The sequence below is a fragment of the Corythoichthys intestinalis genome, chromosome 21 (genome assembly GCF_030265065.1).
Source record: "Corythoichthys intestinalis isolate RoL2023-P3 chromosome 21, ASM3026506v1, whole genome shotgun sequence".
NCBI classification, from domain to species: domain Eukaryota; kingdom Metazoa; phylum Chordata; class Actinopteri; order Syngnathiformes; family Syngnathidae; genus Corythoichthys; species Corythoichthys intestinalis.
This window is the reverse complement of record NC_080415.1, coordinates 32,261,843-32,282,984: the sequence shown is the minus strand read 5'-3', so window position 1 is coordinate 32,282,984 and position 21,142 is coordinate 32,261,843. Positions and strand designations below refer to the sequence as shown.

At 40.6% G+C, this 21,142-nt stretch overlaps 1 protein-coding gene across 3 annotated transcripts in view; it reads left to right on the top strand.

Moving 5' to 3' along the window:
• svild (supervillin d) overlaps positions 1-21,142 on the top strand; it is a 91,765-nt gene that overhangs the window by 36,416 nt on the left and 34,207 nt on the right. For all 3 annotated transcript variants that reach the window (XM_057825694.1, XM_057825691.1, XM_057825692.1), the window contains exons 3-8: positions 2,864-2,898; positions 7,141-7,193; positions 11,784-11,872; positions 15,650-15,716; positions 18,873-19,240; positions 19,320-19,455. In XM_057825694.1, the coding sequence (XP_057681677.1) occupies positions 2,864-2,898; positions 7,141-7,193; positions 11,784-11,872; positions 15,650-15,716; positions 18,873-19,240; positions 19,320-19,455 (748 nt within the window). The remainder of the gene's footprint in view (positions 1-2,863; positions 2,899-7,140; positions 7,194-11,783; positions 11,873-15,649; positions 15,717-18,872; positions 19,241-19,319; positions 19,456-21,142) is intronic.

Below are 21,142 nucleotides of genomic sequence, written 5' to 3'. Positions count from 1 at the left end.
ATTGAACATTTAATTTTTCTTGGCTTTATGAAGAAAATTTCCATAGCTCTTCCAAAATTGAATGCTTCAGGGCTTGGTCCATTTATGGAAACTCTCAGGCAGGCAGCAAGGTGTTCTCCTTGCATTCTGTTCCTGAGGTCTGATTTGACCTATAAGATAACTACAATTAGTCAAAAGAAATTGAAGTGGGAGGTGCCTTTGGAGCACACATTTGTACCCCTTTCCCACTGAAACTAGTGGGTCAACGCGCGTTTTTCCAAGCCGATGCATGATCCCACTAGCAATTGGTATTTGGCACCTTTCCCATTGACGAAAGAAGCCGTGTCTTTTTTTTTTTTTTTCCACCCGTCTAACCCCCATCCCTCCTCAGCCGTGCGTAAGGTGCGTGACGTCACCACGCTAAGATGCGCTTCGACAAGTGCGACCGAATTCATTCAGTTCAAGGAAGTTAACAATGCAAAGCAACATGGAAGCCTCCTTTCTGTTTGTGTTCTCTGTTTTCATGCGTTTTACTGCCCGCAAAATGGTCGAAATGCAGCAAAGGATCAACACTGTGCTTGTGCTGAGGCAACGTAGGCGACGTAAATTATGGTTTGAAATTGAAAGGAGTCGTGTACGTCACAGGAGGAGGAGAAGAGCCTTTGTTTCGTCTGTTATGGCTATTGCTAACGCTGCTACACCGACTGTTCGCCGTATGTGGATCCGGGCTAGAGCACATGGTTTTTGTTTTTTGTTATGACGCATCACGTACTAGCCTACGTCACCACGTAGATTAGGGTGTTGACTGTTGACCTGGGGTTTTGCTTTCACACTGCATGGCGATCAGAGCTGAGGTGATTTTAACGCGGGTCGCTTGGCGGGTTGATTGACACGGGTTGCTGCACCTTTCCCACTGCCACCAAAAGCCGATTGTTAGCGGGTTGACACGGGTTTTTTGGCCAGTGGGAAAGGGGTATTGTGGGCAGCCACAGTCTCGTTCATTGGTAGGAAACACTGGGGTTGGCAGTGAATGAAGTTATGAACGAATGTCCGTGGCGGCCAATGCCAGGGAGTGAGTTCATTTTGGGGCATTTCAGGTAATTCCGTCTTGATTTTTGGTCGTTTGCTTTTCATTTTGGGGCATTTACAGGTCACGTCCTGTTGATTGGGCGGCATTTACAGGTCACATCTTTATTTTGGGTGACTGAACAGTAAGTGACTCGAGAATTTCCCCAAATTAATAGATAGAGACTCAAAGGCTAGGTTCATACTACAGGTCTTAATGCACAAATCCGATTTTTTGCCATATCTGTTTTTTTGGCGTGCCGTGCCCGTTCAGACTGCCTTTGTCCATTGAGACCGTTCAAGTATCACGCATGCGCACCAATTCGCAGTCCGAGATGCGCTCAGCAAAGAGACCCGCATGCGCAGAAGCATCAAATCAAATTACACATGCTAGCTGTATGTCGTTCCGGATTGATCATATTTTGATTTCCAAAAAGAGGACACAAATAACAGACTTTAATAATCCCCGTTTAGTCTTATATTCAAAGTTTAAATGGACTGATAGATAGGGTTGCCACCTTTCAAAAATAAGAAATATGAGACGCCCCCCTCGCACCCGAAGCTTTAAAGGCAGAGAAACAAAGGGACATCCCCAAAACTCCTAAAACGCATAGAAATGTATCTATTAGTTTATATTCCCTATTAGTTCAATACGGAACGCAACATTTAATTCACAATTTCGGATCGTTCCTTATTTTAAGGGACAGGTGGTAACCCTACTGATAGAACGCTTATACGCACACAGATGAGCTTTGACGTGTGTGCCTGAAATGACGTGGGTGCAGTTTGCCCCGACTCGGCCATGTGTGCAATAATGAAATATTGCTCATTCGCCGCACAGAATAAAAATCGAAAATTGTAAGGCTTATTATTTTCTTCATTTTATTTTTTTATGACTGTGGTCGAGCCCGCTTCGTGCTTAAAAGCAGAGTTCAAGGCGCTAATGCCTACATGGCTGCCGTCCTCCGTGCCTCTTGCTCTTTACTGACGTAATTGTTGCATGAATTCCGATTTTGGAGTCTTGACAGTTCTGAAAAAATGTGGCCCAGATCGGATTTGAACCACATACGAAAGTGACTTCAATCGAATTTGAAATGGTTGGCTTCTATGCGACTTGTCCCGTCAAATTAATGCCTGACTCGAGTTGGAAAAACACGAAAAAATCGGTTCGTGCATTAAGACCTGTAGTATGAACCTAGCCAAAATGAACAGGAAGTGACCTGTAAATGCCCACAAGGCATGCGCTGGTTTCAGTGCCATTGACAGCGCTAGACGTCAGATCCAGTCAAAATGAATTGGACGTCAAGCCACTATTCTAATTGAAGATTTGGGTAGGAACTTGTTGGTTCCTTTTTAAATTTTTGACCACAGTGACATTTTTGAAGCGATATATGAATTCTTGGCAGGAGCATATCGATAGCCAACACCACGCTAAAATCCTCAATCATGCTAACAAGTTAAAATGACTTCACAACAATTTTCACGCATATTTTCACAACCACTGTTTTAAAAGGCATATTGTCCCGTGCCTTTTGTCCACACGCCAACCCTGATTCATCTTTCCTCTGCGACCTTTGACCCCGCCCAGCTGCCCGCCACCACCACTGCGCGTCTGCGTCCCCTCCTCCTGTTACATCACTTCTGCCACCCCAGCAGCACCAGCTGCTCTGTCCATCCATATTTAACATCCGTTACCTAAAGACGAATGCTCCACTCGCGTGTCTTTTTGTCAGATGCACCGCTTTTTTTTTTTTGATGGGGCGAATATCTGTCGTCACAGTACGATAGTGTGACTTCATGTGTTTTTTCTTTTTACTAGGTGTCTGCCAGCTGATGACAACCACCAGTCCAAGGGTAAGGCTTCTTTGAACTCATTACTTACATTTGGCTCCCTCAAACATGCGTTTATGTGACTGCATTTTATTCAAAACAATAATCCGGAGGTGTTTTGGTTCTGGTTGGCTCCGATTGTAGGTTATAAACTGTTTTATTAGCAAGTCCGCCTCTGCCAGCTCAAATTATAAACAAAATTGGGGGCTTATTAACGAGAGCGGGGCAAAGTTCACACATGTTTGCTAAAATAACTCCTTGTGTATACTTTTTTTGCATCATCAAAATCAACTTAAAAATCTGATTTTTGTTTTGTAATTTAAAATACTTTAAGCATGGGTGTCTAATATAAGGCCTGGGGGCCAGATCTGGCCCGCCACATCATGTTGTGTGGCCCGCGAAAGTAAATCATACGCATTGGCTTTGTTTCTTGCTGGATTAAAATTTAAAACTAAAACTTCTTTGGGCCGATTGAGGACTATCATTTAATATTTTTACTTTTATTTTTTTATTTATTTATTTTTTCACAAAATTAAAATTTTGCAAAATGTCAGTTGTTTCCTAATTTGTTTTTTAAATCAAAATGTATAATAATAAAGACAATATTTAGCGGTATGTTTTTTTCCCCTTTTTTTGTATGTATTTAAGCAAAAATAAATAAATAAAAATACAGATTTTTTAAAAAAATGAGAATACTTAAGTTTTTTTTTCTTTTTTAAAATAAGAAAATTAATTAAAAATAAATGAATTATTATGACAATATTTGGTGTTTTTTTTTTTTTATTCTTAGTAATACATGTATATCAAACAAAACATGAAAAATACATAAATATATATATTAATATATAATAAATATTTAAAATAAAAAGATAATATTTACAGTTTTTTCTCTTTTTTATATTAAGGACAAAACTAATTAAAAATAACTGAATTAATAAGAGAATGTTTAGTGGTTTTTCCATTTATGGTTCTTCATAATAAATTTTCATCATTTAAAAATGAAAAATAAATTCACAACCATTTAAAAAAAGAGAATATTTGCAGTTTTTTCCTTTTTTTAAATTTAGAAAAAAAGAATACATCCAGTAATTTTCGGACTATAATTAGCTACTTTTTTCCCTCATTTTGAATCCAGCGGCTTATTTGTTGATTTGTTTGGGTCAGTAGGTAACACTTTATTTGACGGCGGCGTCATATGACTGTCATAAGACCGTCATAATTATGACATGACACTATCATGGGCATTACCGAATGCTGATGACAGATGTCATTAAGTGTCATCCGGCAAATTATTTCACTCTCGCATCCATTTTGCATCCATTCAAAAGTGAGCTAATTTGCCGGATGACACTAAATGACATCTGTTGTAAGCATTCGCGAATGCTCATGACAGTCTAATGTCATAATTATGATTGTCTTATGACAGTCTTATGGTGCCACTGTCAAATAGTGTAACCAAATATCATAACTAGCAATTAATGAAACAACGGGAAAAGTAACTGAAGAAATAATTGACACAGAACATGAATTTTGATTGTTATTTACATCTGTAGCGCTGCAATGCATGTTAGGAGGCATGTTGGATGACAACAGTGTTGACAGCAGGTGGCAGCAGAGGTTGACTGTCTCCGCCAAGGGAGCAGTGATGGCCAAATGAAGCTTCCTGAAGCAATGAAGATTTGCAGCCAATTGGTTCAAAGCATCATGGTGGTTCATTTGGTCTTATTACAGTCTAATGGTATCAAATAAAGTGTTACCGATTGATACGTATATTTTGGTGTAAATATCCAATAATACAGTGAGGACAGCTGTGGCTTATAGTCCAGTGCAGCTTATCTATGAACAAATGTCTTTTTCGTGTCAAATTTGGTGGGTGGCGACTTACAGTCAGGTGCGCCTTAATAGTCCGAAAATAACGGTAATAGATTTTCATCAATTGAAAAAAGAAGAATATATAAATAAGTGAACATATGCTAAAGGTGTTGTCTGTCCCTTTAAGGTGTTGTCTGTCCCTTTAAACTTTGGCATGACTACTTACCAAATATGAAATCAAGTCCCCATAATATCATGGTAGGTGGAAGTAGGTCAAGCAGTAGGAAGTAGATGAATGGCAAAGGAAGGAAACAGTGAAGTCTCCTTTTTGGCCGGGTGACGCGGCCTGAAGGATTAAAGATGACATCATTGGCGTTCAGTCATCGCCACTAAATCACCATCCACTCCGAGATGGCGGGAATGATTGAAAGCATCATTTAAAACTACTGGACCGCAACGTCAAGTGGAATTTGGTTTTTCTTGTTCCGCCTTTCACTTGGGCTCATTCCCGAGCGCTTTCTTTGGAGCCACACAACGCCAATGAAATGTCACTGTGTCAAACGATAAAAAGCAATTTGCAGTGAAAGAACCACTTCTAGGTTGTAGAGGGAAAAAAATCAATGCAACATTTGGAGAGCGCATTCATACCAGCTGCCTTGCATCATCCATTTAATACCTTGTAAGCGTCGCTATTAATTATGCGTTGGAAGTTCTGTGTTTACAAACAGCCGCTGCTTGCTTGACCATGTTTGGCTTCCTGAGCATCTCCCAAGTGTGCTCTCCTTGGACAAAAATGCCAAATGAGTGTCACGTCCATCCATAACCAAACAGTAGAACAGCCACTTCAAATACCTTGGATGCATCATTGACGATAAACTGACATTTGACCAAAATATTAGCAATATTCAGAGAAGATCACAATTGAGACTCCATGTCATTCGCAAACTCCGTACTCTTTTTGTTGCCCCCCACTGTCTGTCACTACTGTATACTCGCATTCTCCTACTCATCCTTCTGTATTGTTCCCCCCTGCCATTATAATATGCTGTCCACCACCAACAGGAACAAACTGATCAAGATAACACACACTGCATCCAAGAACTTTTAGGGATGGCGTGGCTCAGTGGTGGAGTAGTTGTCCCCCAACCCAGAGGTTGTGTGTTCGATTCTCCACCCTGATGAACTCTCCTAAGTATCCTTGAGCAAGATACTTAACCCCGCATTGCTCCTGGTGCTGTGTCACCAGTAGGTAGATGGCAATGTAGTGTAAAGCGCTTTGAGTACCTTGAGAGGTAGAAAAGCGCTATACAAGTATAACACCATTTAGGTTTCTAATGGAGTTTAGCAGTTTACAAACAGAAAAAAACAAGTTTTTTTCATCAATATTTACATGGGCAATAATACAAGTAGTTGAATAATCGAGTAATCGGATAAGGAACATAAAAAATACCTGACCTGAGCCTCAAACGGTATAAAATAAATAAATAAATGAGCATATACAGTGGGGAGAACAAGTATTTGATACACTGCCAATGGGAAAACCCATTGGCAGTGTATCAAATACTTGTTCTCCCCACTGTATATACAAAAAAAGAGCAATTGGCTAACTTACATAGCAAAAGTCCCCTAGCTTAAATGCTAAAAAATGACAATGCTCTTAACAAATAGTTCACATATTCCACCCCCCCCCAAAAAAACAGCTAAATATTAGGGCTGTCAAATGATTAACATTTTTAATCGAGTTGATCGCAGCTTAAAAATTAATCGCAATTCAAACCATCTATAAAATACGCCATATTTTTCTGTAAATTATTGTTGAAATGGAAAGATGGATATATACATTCAACTTACTGTACATAAGTACTGTATTTGTTTATTATAACGATAAATCAACAAGAGGGCATTAACATTATTAACATTCTGTTAAAGTGATCCATGGATAGAAAGACTTGTAGTTCTTAAAAGACAAACGTTAGTACAAGTTATAGAAATTTTATATTAAAACCCCTCTTAATGTTTTCGTTTTAATAAAGTTTGTAAAATTTTCAATCAAAAAATAAACTAGTAGCTCGCCATTGTTGATGTCAGTGTCGATGTGTCAATGTGCTGAAGCCTGAAACCCATAAAATCAGTCGCACCCAAGTGCCAGCAGAGGGCGGAAAAACACCAAAAAGCACAAGTAACAAGTGGAAATGACACTTTGCTGTCATTTTAATCTGTTTGAGCGGGGCATGTGTGTTAAATGCGTCAAATATTTTAACGTGATTAATTTAAAAAATTAATTAACGCCCGTTAATGCGATAATTTTGACAGCCCTACTAAATATACCTTTAAACTAAATTACAAATGCATTAAAAAAAAAAAAAAAAACATTAGCTCAAACAAAAACTTATAAAATGTCGATAGAACGTCTGAAGAAAATAACAAATATCCTCTTATTTTCATTTCTTGCAGTTGACCAGAAGACTTGGGACAAACAACGTTACACTGACAAGATGTCTTCTAAGGTAGTGTATTTACGATGGATTTTTCTCTATTAGTTAATTCAATTTTGGATTCACTGTTTTGATCGGTTTGTCATGGGTAGAATTGTATTGAGTTGTCAAATTAACAGATTAAACTGCAATAAATTTTTTTATTAAATCAAATGACACTAATTGAAAAAGGGCTCTTTAACTCATTCACTCCCAGCCATTTTCACCGGTGCAATCCCCTTGGCTCCCGGCCGTTTTACTGAATTTTGAATGATTTTGCAAGGCCCACAGAAAATTCTGTCCTATTGCTATATAAACATGGAACCCGCCAAAAGAAAGATTAGACTCTCTTCTTTCAGCAGGAAAAAAAGTAAGTTCATATCTTTTTCCGTTCTTTAAAAATCAGCATTAGAAAATAGCTTAGTTTGAGCAATTTCCCAATTTCTGATGAAAAAAACGTAGAAATTGAGCTTTTTGTGAAAGCATACATTTCAAACATAACTTTGACTTTACCACAGCTATTTTTTGCTTTAGTTACATCCCAAACATCTGAATAATGTTTTCCTTTTACAAAATAACATAAACAACAAGACAAATAGAGCTTTTGATAGCAAAGTAACAATTTATTTACACATAACTAACTGAGAGATGACACTGTTTTGGCCGCGACAGCCGGGTAAACTTTTCCCTCATCGCCGCCTGTCTCATAAAGAGGGATTTTTTCAGTCTCTGCGGGGTCTGCTCGGTGAACAGCACGGACTCAACGGCATCGTGCATTGGTGGTCCCGGTCGTTCTGCTCGGTCGTCCAGCGCCTCGCATCCCGGGCATCCTCTAGGTTGTTATGCTCGGTCGTCCGCCTCCTGGACGTCCATCCGGTCGTCTTCCGCCAGCGCGCCGGCCATGCGGCCCGGCCGTTCGTTGCCATTGAATCGGGTTGCAGGTCTTACCAAATGCGCTACTGCCCTCCAGTGGCCAGTTTTATTGCTTTAAAATGGATTTTCAGCTTTGTGCTTTGAAACTAAATTGAATCAGAACCCAGAGATGTCTCTTGTGGAAAAAAAACAACAACAAAAAACATGAAAGACTCATAAATACGTCTTTGGGACACTAAAACAATTAAAAATAGAACGTATTTATACGTTTTTGGGAGCAAATTAGTTAATCATGTTTGTTGTAGTAAAATCATGTATGGTTCCATCCCCATTAGTATAGTTCCTGTAGGGTGGTTAACTCTTTATAGGGTACTTATTGGCTGCCATTGGCGGCACTAGACGTCTAACCCATTTTGACTGGGAGGGGGCAAATTTCAGGTTGGATGTCTAGCGCCTCAATGGCACTGGAACATGCGGAATTCAGGGCGCTTTCACACGAGCACTGTTTGGTCCGTTTTAAATGGACCAGACCTCTTTTTCTCAGATAGTTCACTTTGTTTTGTAAATGCGAATGTGCAAACTTTAGTTCGGACACAAAAACATCCGCTCAAACATCGTGGGTCTGGGTTCGGTTTAAGCGCACCCTGCTTCGCTTGTGAATACAACCTGAGCAGGGTGCGCTTTTGCTTCTTGATGTGCAGCGTTCACAGCACCAGGGTGTGACGCTACACGCAGCGCATCCTTTGAAGCAGAAGTACACCACGCACGCTACTCAAAATCAACGATTGCAAGATGACAGACGATTAAACATAGCCAAATGTTGTTGTGCTGCGCTAAGCAGTTGCACTTGATGCACAGAATCTGGTTCTAATTTGGCGGTTGTTTTTTGCATGCTATTCCTGAAGGGACCGTATGAGAGTGGCGGTGGCAGAGACAGGCGGAGCCTCTTGGGGTGGCCGTTTTGTGAGTCTGTCTGTCCTGGATGTGGCGACAATTTCAAGTCGAAAAAGTCACGAAAGTGAGAGGGATTGCACGCTTGTGTAATTTGGGGTACCACGCGGTTCCCTTTCGTGGTTTAATTTTCCCCTGTGCATTTTTTCATATACTCCAGTTCGCTCTGCATAGTCGGGATGGAGCGACGCCTCCGCTGCCCGAGCGGCGACTTAACTTATGCTGCATGCTCCTTCCCTTTCCAGGAAGGAGATATTTCCTCTTCTATGTGTCCAATCAATGAGTGCGCCTTTCATCTACGTGATGCTACTCGAAAAGTTCGGTTGGCACAGTGTGAATGATGAACTTTTTCAACAAGTCATTTGCAAGTGTTGTTCCGAAGTAGCTCTCCAACCGGACCCTCGTCCTCTTGTTCTAATGTGAAAGCGCCCTCACAGCTAATCCTCCTAGTTTAAGGGTTGAAGCAGGGGTCCCCAAACTACAGCCCGCCTCCACATTTGGTCCAGCCCCCTGAACAAAAAAGGAAAAAAAAGTTTTTTGTTTTTTTTTTTGTTTTTGTTTTTTTCCAATAGTGTTATTTATTTCCTGGCTTTTTTCTGTGAAGAACCCAGAGAGGGTTATTTGGTTATTATCTATTTAATTAATAGTGTTATTATTGTTTATGATTATATTATATTTAGGGTTGTTCCGATCATGTTTTCCCGATATTTCCCCGTCCGGTTGCTTTTTTTTTTTTTTGCTCCCAATTCAATTCCAATCATTCCCGATAATTTTTCCCGATCATATACATTTTGGCAATGCATTAAGAAAAAAATTAATAAAACTCGGACGAATATATACATTCAACATACAGTACATAAGTACTGTATTTGTTATGACAATAAATCCTCAAGATGGCATTTACATTATTAACATTCTTTCTGTGAGAGGGATCCACGGATAGAAAGACTTGTAATTTTTAAAGGATAAATGTGACTTTGTATATTGTGACTAAATATTGCCATGTAGTGTATTTGTTGAGCTTTCAGTAAAGGATACTGTAGCCATTTAACTATTCTGCCCAAATGCATGATGGGAAGTGCAACCATGACTGTGCATATTTGTACCAATTGCTATATCTTCTCTGCGTTGGGAAATAACATAGGGTGTTAAGAAAAAGATCAATTATTACCTTTCTTCCCCACATTGCTTCCCACGATTTTTCTAATCGTAGGGAGAGGGATTGTAATGCTTTAGCCAATTAAAAAAATGCTCCAAAGGCTGCCAAAATTCTCTCTATTCATTTTACGCTGCCTTTTAGCTCTAGGTATAGGTAAAATGGCGCCATTACAGATAGAATGCGACAATGCGTGAGTGGGTCGTGCAGCGCATGCGTTAATTACGTTAAATATTTTGACGAGATTTTTTTTTTTTTTTTTAATTAATTACGGCCGTTAACGGGATAAATTTGATAACCCTACCTTAATCCTAAACTGAAGACTCTGGATGAGTGTAACATATTATGTCCGTAACGGTAAATACAATTAGAAAACGATTTAATTAAAAAATATATATATATTAAAAAAAGGCATGTCCGATATTTTTTTGCCGATTCCGATACTTTGAAAATGACGTGATCGGACCCGATCGATCGGGACATCTCTAATTATATTATATTATATTATATTATATTATATTATATTATATTATATTATATTATTATTTTGTTTACTCTTGTTCCGTGAAGAATCCAGAAAGGTTTATTTGATTGTGGCTTTCTGAAAAACAATAAATCTTTATATTTTGGCACTCCTGCAATCGTCATACCTTTTCTGTTACAAACTGACCCCGGCCCCTCATCAGAGAAGGGAAAAGTTATGTGGCCCTCACAGGAAAAAGTTTTGGGACCCCTGGGTTAAAGTGTCATAAAAATACTGAAACAGAATGTCGCGATAATACTCGAGACACCTTCAGGTGTTTAATCAAAAATCCGAAAAGTCCCAGACTTGAAAACCGAGCACCCAAACAATGAAAACGAGTGATTTAACGCATTCTGAACAGTTTGCGATTCATTATTGGCACTTGGCAACCTTAAATTACTTCATTTAGAACAAATCGTGTGATTCCATATGGCACCGAGCTGTGCTGCACCTGGTCAGTCGTGACAGAACACCATCCTTGGAGGTCAGAGATGGCGATACAGGGGAAATTAACACGTGAGGAAGAAACACTATTTCTAAAAAAAAAAAAAGATTTGGGGTTTTCCCAGGCTTCTTATGTTTCAAAAGTAGACGTAAATGGCTGCTCTCGCTTGCCCTTCACTGACAGGGAGACGTGCCAAGCTTGGCCAAGTGAAGCCAGATGGCAGTTTAAAAAGGAAAAAAAAACTCCTGGGAAAACTTCAGATAGTCGGAATACCCTCCGATCGTTTATTCCTCTCTCACCTGGAAGTCATCAACAGGACAAAACACTTCATCTGTCTTCTTACCGTACGTCTGCCTGCAACAGAACATCAAGAGTGTCTAAAAAAAAATTATCCAGATCGGAAAATACGACACTCGCGTGGATTATCTCTTCAAGTATTAGTTTTACAATATGTACTCAAGGTGGTACTTGGCTTGCTCATAAATCACAATCTTTTGCTTTGAACACTGATCAACAAGGGTGACCCACTAACTGGCTCGAAAGAAGGGGCGGGGCCTTGTCTGTACACCTCTCTTATCAGGATTTTAACAACAGTCGCTTGGATTTGCACGTTGGAGACAGTAGTGTGCTTACTCTTATGATATTGTTTTTTATTTTTCTACTTTTGTTGTAAAGGATCAGGAGGATGGAAACGACGATCACGGAGCGAACGGCAAATTAGGACGTCGGACAGTCGACAGTGACGAAGCAGTAATTCCGAAAAGGTAACTTTTAAAACGTTTGGTTATCTTATGAAATTGTTTATTCACAAAAATGTCAGTATGTTTGTTGTTTTGCTTAAAAATCAGTTTGGGTTATAGGGTGCTATTTGTGTGCCCAGTTTAAATGAAGCTGTTTTCTCACTAATGTTGGACAAATAGTCATTCAGCTTATGTTTTTTGTGTTTTATCAATGGCCGTCTATTATAAATTCAAGCTCCTAAATTCTATTTCTTCTTAATTAGACTTCTAGTAAAAGATTGCTAGGGAATTTTGCTATGTCCCCAGTGTGTTTCATTGAAATTCATTTTTTAAAATAACTAATAAAGTCCAAAAAAATAATAAGTAATTGTTATGAGTTTATCCAGGACAATATCACATCTTAAATATTGTGTTGCTTTTAAATTAAAATATATGAATGCCCTCTTGTGGAGAAAGCATATTTCCTACCACTAAATTAAAACGATCAGATCTCAGGTTTTCGGTAGTCTATCGCTGCCAAATTTAAAAAAAAAAAAAATTGGGTGCTTTAAAGTTGCCACCCGTTTGAACAAGCCGGCGTGAACATAGGGCTTCCAACTGCAAATTTATGTGTGATCATGTGACTGTATTTTTACGTCTACAGGTAGTCCCCGGGTGACGACGTACTCGACTCACGCAATTTCGACTTTACAACGCCGGAGTCTCGTCCGCCATTTTGTCTCCAGTCGTCTATATTTTTTTTTTGTCGCATAAACAGTACCCTATTGTACCTCGCAGTATCGTATTTTTTAATTTACTTAATTAATATGACGTGTTCTGTCCTCACAAAATGTGAAGTTGTTCAGCTTGACACAGCAAACAAGGCAATTGTGCTTTTTAAGCTTTTTAGTTCCCTCACTTTTTACAATTTGTAAAGCTGTAACACGCATAAGTATAAATATGCTCAAAACAACACATATTTTAAAGATAAAACACTCGACGCCAAACAATCGGTGTTGAAACGTCCATCTTGTCTGATCAAGATGTAAATTTAGTATATTAAATTAGCCTAATTTGCCAAACAAACGTACGCTAGCTTAAATGCTACAAATGTTAATATATTTACAATTCTCATAGCAAATCGCTCACACGTAACTGCACAAACTGTAGCATTAAACTTAATTATAAATGCATACACAAACATATGTTAGCTGAAACAACTTACAGCCTTATGTGGGCCAAACCAGAGTGCAGCTGTCCTTTATCCATGTCAGAGGAGAGTCTGCTCCTCAGTCATAAGGCAACTGTCCAGCCGGATCCAAAGCTGAAACCATAGGGCAGTGTATCCTCCATCATTTAACAGAATACAATACTTTTGGACTTTTGGATAGTTATTTCGGGGTACGTAAAGAGTTCATTCCAATTTATGCGGAAATTCGGCTTATGTCGCAAGCGTAGGAGCAGAGGTCGTTCGTAACCCGGGGACTACCATATTGAATTAACTGTCACCATCCGCTCTGTTAAGTTGTGCTACTGTCCCTTTAAGAAAATTCCCCATTCATTAATGACATCACCATTTTGCAATAACGTAACTCCAGTAGCAGGAAATTCAATTGTGGTAAGTAGTTTTGTTTTTTTGTTTTTTAATATTTTGCCACATGGCAAATTTTCCCACATACCAAAAAAAAAATGCCACATGCCAAAATCCATTTTTCCTCGTGGCAAAAAAATGCCATGTGGCAAAATCAATTTTGCTACATGGAAAAAAACTCCATATTCCAAAATCCAGTTTGCCACACACCAAAAAAATACCATTTTGGCAAATGGCAAAAAATTGCCACATGGCAAAAACAATTTTGCCACATAGCAAAAAATTGCCACATGGCAAAACAATTTTGCCACATAGCAAAAAAAAATGTCACATACCAAAAAATCCCACATGCCGAAATCAATTTTGCCACGTACCAAAAAAAATGCGACATGGCAAAATCAATTTTGCCACGTACCAAAAAAATATCACATACCAAAACATCCCACGTGCCAAAATCTATTTTGCCACATGGCAAAAAAATCCCACATGCCAAAATCCAGTTTGCCAAATACCAAAAAAATGCCACATGGCAAAATCAATTTTGCCACATACCAAAAAAAAATGTCACATACCAAAAGATCCCACATGCCGAAATCCATTTTGCCATGTACCAAAAAAAATGCGACTTGGCAAAATCAATTTTGCCACATACCAAAAAAATATCACATACCAAAACATCCCACGTGCCAAAATCTATTTTGCCACATGGCAAAAAAATCCCACATGCTAAATTCCAGTTTGCCACATACCAAAAAAATGCCACATGGCAAAATGAATTTTGCCACATACCAAAAAAAAAATGCCACATGGCAAAATCAATTTTGCCACATACCAAAAAAATGTCACATACCAAAAAAATCCCACAAGCCAAAATCCATTTTGCCACATACCAAAAAAATGTGACATGGCAAAATCAATTTTGCCACATACCAAAAAAATGTCACGTACCAAACCATCCTACGTGCCAAAATCCATTTTGCCACATGGCAAAATCCATTTTGCCACATCCCAAAAAATGTCACATACCGAAAAATCCCACATGCCAAAATCCATTTTGCCACATGGCAAAAAAATGCCAAATAGCAAAATCAATTTTGCCGCATACCAAATACAACTTTTCGTTCTCGGCCCTGCTGGAAAATTGAGCATTCACAGACACTCCTAACAGTTTTAATGAATTGGCATTTCCATTGTAGTCAATGGGTTAATTTTGAGTCACTTCTTTGTTAATTTTAGGGTTCTCAGGGCTCACTTCCTGTACATTTGAACTCATTTCCTGTTGATTTTTGTCCCACTAATGGATTAGACGTCTATTTCCGTCAATGGTAGTCAACACCAGCGGCGTTCAGACTCTTACACCTTTTATCAACCTTTGTTTGTAGTCTATTATCATGCCAAATAGAGTCGGAAATGCAATTTGCTGTCGGCCAAACTAAAGAGAAATGCAAGAAGAGGTGTTGAATTGTTCGAACGATATTCATGAAGATCAGAGTGCTTGGTTTTACATATTGTTGCCAAAGGGAACAATATCTTTTGCGGAAGTAACCCGGTCAAGCCTGTAGATCTTCTTTTCGTTCGTGCCACGCTCTCGTTTCATCTGTGCACTGTATCGCCGCGGTGAGTCAAATTTGAATGGCGGGTAAAGCTTCAGTACTCTAACCTTTGTCACGCATGCCTGTCTTGATGTAGGAACATATTTTGTCACAGGAAGGGACATTTATGCCAAATCATTGCTGTTGATGTCCACGTGCAGACGTAAATCGGACGCAAATCGCATCATGAGGTATCCAAATGGATTGGTAGTCAATCAGATTGGAGCAACTCTAGTTATTAACCCCAGTTGAGAGCAGTTTGACTGTTGTGGTCTGCAATATTTCACAATAAATTTCACTTTTCTGACCTGAAAAATTCCACAACTCCAAAATACTGCAACGGTTTACGAGCCGGGCCCTACGCCAAGATTTGCCGTGGTGTTCTCGCCCTCATTAAGACTGTTTATGGTCATAGCGGTCCCGGACTGACATTGACGAGTGCCCATTACTGAAGTGATTCATTAGAGGAGTCAAACGAAACATTTTTCTAAGCCCGGAGGAAAGCGTAATAACAGATAACAGATGCAGTGATAGCAAATAGGTTTTTCCCTTTTGGTGTCTTCGTGTTCGGGTTGCATTATTTCTATTTAAAATGCTAGCATGAAAGCTAACGTGTTTCTATGTGATTTTTCTCAACAGAAAAGCAATGGAAGAGAAAGAAATCACAGAAGAAGCCTCAGCAAAGGAGGAACGAGAGGAAACGCGGGTTTGTTTTGGATTTTCTTCAAAGTTTACAGACAAACTTGTAAAGTTTGCACGCGACGGCGATAAAAAGTCACATGGTTTTTATCGCCGAGAACTCTGCAGATTCTGTTTTTAATTGGGCGACTTGATGTACGACGTGTAATTTATCGCAAGGATGTGTCGTTTGGCAGAGACGAGAATTCTTTCAAAGTTGAATCATCGCATACGTGAACTTAGCGAGACCACCCGCTCCACTTTGCACTGTCACACCTGGGCCTTGACATTTGAACTCCACGCCTGGTGCAGTTCCAGCTGCTTGCATCCATAGCAGATTAAACATGTTTTTTCAAACATTGGTTACAATCTTTTGTTTTTGCAGTATTGCTGGGAAATATTACTATGTTTATCATGAAAAATATCCTTTTTAATTCCGTCTATCGTCAATTTTTAACTAAATATGTATGATTGTTAACTTAACCCAACTCTGAAGTACTGACACTTTCAAAATCAATGACACGAGTGTTGTTAAATCTGTAAACCAGGGGTGTGATAAATCCTCACAAAACACAAACATATGGCGCGGACAAAAAAAGAGTTAATGAAAAATGAATTATGAAGTGATGAACACACCACTACTATGGGGGTGGGGGGTAGTAAAAAATTTTACTCAAGTAAGTTCAATATTACCGTCACTCGTGAACAAGACCCCAAGATACTTAAACTCCTCCACTTGGGGCAGGATCTCATCCCCGACCCGGAGAGGGCACGCCACCCTTTTCCGACTGAGGACCATGGTCTCTGATTTGGACGTGCTGATCTTCATCCCAACCGCTTCACACTCAGCTACAAACCGCTCCAGTGAGAGTTGGAGGTCACGGCTTGATGACACCAACAGCACTACATCATCTGCAAAAAGCAGATTCAATGCTGAAGTCACCAAATCGGACCCCCTCAACGCTTCGGCTGCGCCTAGAAATTCTGTCCATAAAAATTGAACAGAACAGAATCTGTGACAAAGGGCTGCCTTGGCGGAGTCCAACCCTCACTGGGAACAAATTCGACTTACTGCCGGCAATGCGGACCAAACTCTGACACCAATCGTACACGGACCGAACAGCCCTGACCAAGGGGCTTGGTACCCCGTACTCCCGGAGCACATTCTCCAGATCCACAAAAAACATGTAGACTGGTTGGGCAAACTCCCATGCACCCTCGCGGACCCTGCGGAGGGTGTAGAGCTGGTCCAATGATGGGTGAATGGATGAAGTTCAATATTACTACATCCATCCATTATCTGCCGCTTAATCCGGTGTCTGGTCGCAGGAGTAGCAGCTTTAGCAGGGAAGCCAAGACTTCCCTCTCCCCAGCCACTTCACCCAGCTCCTTCGGCGGGATCCTGAGGCGCTCCCAAGCCAGCCGAGAGACATTGTCTCTCCAGCGTGTCCTGGGTCGTCCCCTGGGCCTCCCGTCAGCTGGACATGCCCTGAACAGGGATGAACATCCCTCTCCAGGGATGCTTTGAGGAGGCATCCGAACCAGATGCCCGAGCCACCCCAGCTGGCTCCTCTCGATGCGGAAGACTAGTGGCTTGACCCTGAGTCCCTCCCGGATGACCGAGCTTCTCACCCTATCTCTAAGGGAGAGCCTGGACACCCTGCGGAGGAAACGGTCATCCACAGCTCGTGTCCATAGGTGAGGGTAGGTATAGGATCATAGATCGACTGGTAAATCAAGAGCTTTGCCTTTTGGCTCAGCTCCTTCGTCACCACAACGGACCGGTGCATGTCCGCATCACTATGCACCGATCCGTCTGTTGATCTCCCGCTCTCTCCTACCCTCACTCGTTAACAAGACCCCAAGACTTGAACTCCTCTACTTGGAACAGGATCTCATCCCTGACCCGGAGAAGGCACGCCACCCTTTTCCGACTGAGGACCATGGTCTCAGATTTGGAGGTGCTGATCTTCATCCCACCCGCTTCACACGCTGCTGCGAACCGCTCCAGTGAGAGTTGGAGATTACGGCTTAATGAAGCTAACTGCACCACATCATCTACAAAAAGCAGAGATGCAATGCTGAGGCCACCAAACTAGACCCCTTCAACACTTCGGCTGCACCTAGAAATTCTGGCCATAAAGGTTATGAACAGAATGGGTGACAAAGGGCAACCTTGGCGGAGTCCAACCCTCACTGGGAACAAATCCGACTTTCTGCTGGCAATGCGGACCAACTTTGACACCGGTTGTACCGAACAGCCCTTACTTACCAGGGGGTTCGATATCCCGTACTCCCGAAGCACCTCCCACAGGACTCCCCGAAGGACACTGTCGAACACTTCCTCCAAATCCACAAAACTTATAGACCGGTTGGGCAAACTCCCATGCACACTCGAGGACCCAGCAGAGGGTGTCGAGCTTGGTCCACTGTGGAACGGCCGGATGAAAACCACACTGCTCCTCTTGAATTCGAGATTCGACTTCCCAATGGACCCTCCTCCGCAGCACCCCTGAATAGACTTTACCAGGCAGGCTGAGGAGTGTGATCCCTCTATAGTTGGAACACACCCTCCGGGGTGGTTGATTCCAATTTATGCAGAAATTCGGGTTAGGCGCCAGCATAGAAACGTAACCCGTAAATGGTATAATGGAGTCATGTGATTATTGTTGCGACGTCGCATAGTTGAAACTGGCAAATAAAGTCAAAGAATAGTTTATTTTTTTAAGGTGCTTTAAAGACGCCACGTGATTGAACACGCCGGCATGAACATAGGACTTCTGACTGTAAGCTTGTGTGTGGTCATGTGACTTTAACATTCATTCGCTGCCATGCCTACCACTTCAAACAAATTGGACGTCTACTAGTGATAAACTCATTCCAATCAACAGCAAAAGAATAAAAATAGCTTGTTTTCTGCTTATTAGTCATTTTGTAAAATATCATGGAATGATTTCCTGATCCACGTATACAGTAGATAATCGTGAGATTTATCGTTGTCTTGAGCCTTGTATCGCAAATCTTATCGTATCATGAGCTACTCAGAAGTACTTTTTCTCAAATCCACCTCCACCTCTTCTACTACTACAAGAAACATGTACATTCGCCTTGACCACTTTAAATGGATTGGACGTTGATCTCTGTCATTGGCAGCTAATGAGTTAAAAATTATGTTTTTCCGCAGGCGCCCTCACTGCAGCGCCAGGATTCCGGACAGAGAAGTATTAAGGGAATCCTGAAGAAGAGCCGTTCCACCAGCGTCGAGTCCGACCATAGCGAGGAGTGCGCGTTGCTCCGGCAGAGCAGCGTCACCCTCAGTCACACTGAAAGCGAAGACGCCAAGGACGGTGACGAGGCGGACTTGGAGGAGGAGGACGACGAGCCGTTTTTCGACGAGGTGCCGGACGGAGGCGATTTGGGAATACGGCGGCACAGCGAGCACAGCAGCGGCAGCGGAAGTTTGGACGAAAGTCTGGAAATGACTTCCACCGTGTCGGGAGACACAGAGGAGATGGACAGCTTGGACGGAAGCCATTCCTCCATGAAACAAAGGTCTCGAAAATTTCATTAGGTTGATAATTAATCTGACGTGTCGATGACATATTGTTTTTTTTGTATTCAATTTTTTTAGACTAGCAGAGTTCACTAGCGGCGACAGCGAGAAGAGAGAATGGACGAAGAAGCCGAAACCGGCGGACGTGATTCAGACGTCGCTCGCCGATCGCTTCAGTCAGCTTCACGACGCGGAGAATGCCTGGAAGAAAAAGGTGGGGTTTTCTTCTTAATATTAGACGTCTAAGTTTGCCAATGGGTTGGCAGCGCCTTGCATGGCAGCAGCACCATTGGTGTGTGAATGTGTGCTAATGTAAAGCGGTTTGGGCATGGGAAATATGTAGATAAATGCACTACATACAGTAAGTACTCTCCATTTACCATTTAAGTTTATCACTAATAGAGGTCCAGTACATTTGAAGTGGGCTGCCACCAAGGCCTGTCGCGATAGCAAATTTTAGTAGATATATTGTCTCATAAATTATTGCCGATATGCGATATTATTGCGATGTTATAATTTTTTTTTTTAACCAATTCAACCACTAGTGTCGTGACAATACATCCTAATAAATCACCCATTCAAATGCAGTTGTAATGTGCAGTAAATAACTGCACATTACTGGAGTTCTTTGTATGTCTAAAAGGGAGGGCTCAAGACTGCCCCCAATGGGGGCATTTTGCGACTGAAATTAGAGCTAGTGTGAGTATTTTTTTCATCTACTCGCACATGCGCGACCAGTAAAATTGCGGTTAAATCGACTAGTTCGCGGTAATGTAACGAGCTGGTTTGCCAAAGGAAAATACAACAGAGGAAAATGACTTATGGGCCACTTCCAGGAGAGCGAGACTCTCAAAACGGCCACCCCGAGAGGCTCCGCCTGCCTCGGCCACATTTACGCTCAAGTCCCCCTGGACGTCTCCGGTTGTGGTTTGCACTTCCAAGAAATATACGCGATGCCACACCATGTTTCGATTTGATATTTTCCAAGTGTTGAGTGTGCAACTGCGCAATGATTGTAACATCCTAAGTAACGATGTTAGACTTTTTTATTTTACCATTTATTTCAATCGAACTCTGCGACTGCTTTCCCATGTAATGCATTCAAATGCATTCAAAAGAAACAGTGCTCACAAAACGGACTGAATTTAAAAAAAAAAAAAAAAAAAAAAAAAACGGAACATAGAATATACAGTATATATATATATATTAGGGCTGCAGTTATCGATTATTTTTGTAGTCGATTTATCTATCAACTCGTTTGTTCGAATAATTGAGTAAGCGCATTAGGAACATTTAATGTGTTGCTGAATAAATTTTAGGAGATGTAAAAGAAAGGCTTGCTAAGATTGCAAAAGAGCATAAAATGCGAATACAGAATAAAATTCCCTGAATGTTTCTTGAAACTATGCAGAATTGCACTTTAATTTAAAAATAAGTTAAAATACCTGAGTTTAGCCTAAAACGGCATTAAAAAAATACGTAAATGAGGGTCTAAGTACTGCAAAAGAACAATTGGCTAACTTGCTCAGCAGAAGTTCGCTAGCCTAAATGCTATAAAATGCTAACCTTGTTTTACAGTGCTCTTAACAAATCGTTCGAACACATATTCCCACAAAAAACTGCTAAATATACCTATAAACGAAATTACAAACGCATTACAAAACATTAGCTAGCGCAAACAAACAAAAAAATTATCTTATGTTGGTCTTAACAGGGAGCAGCTGGATTCAGCCCTGTTAAATGTTATGTCATATTCACTGTTGCCACAAGAGGGCAGCGTATCTACCCAAATAAATAAAAATAAATGCTAACACTTTAAAAACAAAACATTACAACGCCTCTCAGACGAATACTTGAAGAAGCAAAATTTGATTCTAAGGTTGTTGTTTTTTTTTTTTTTT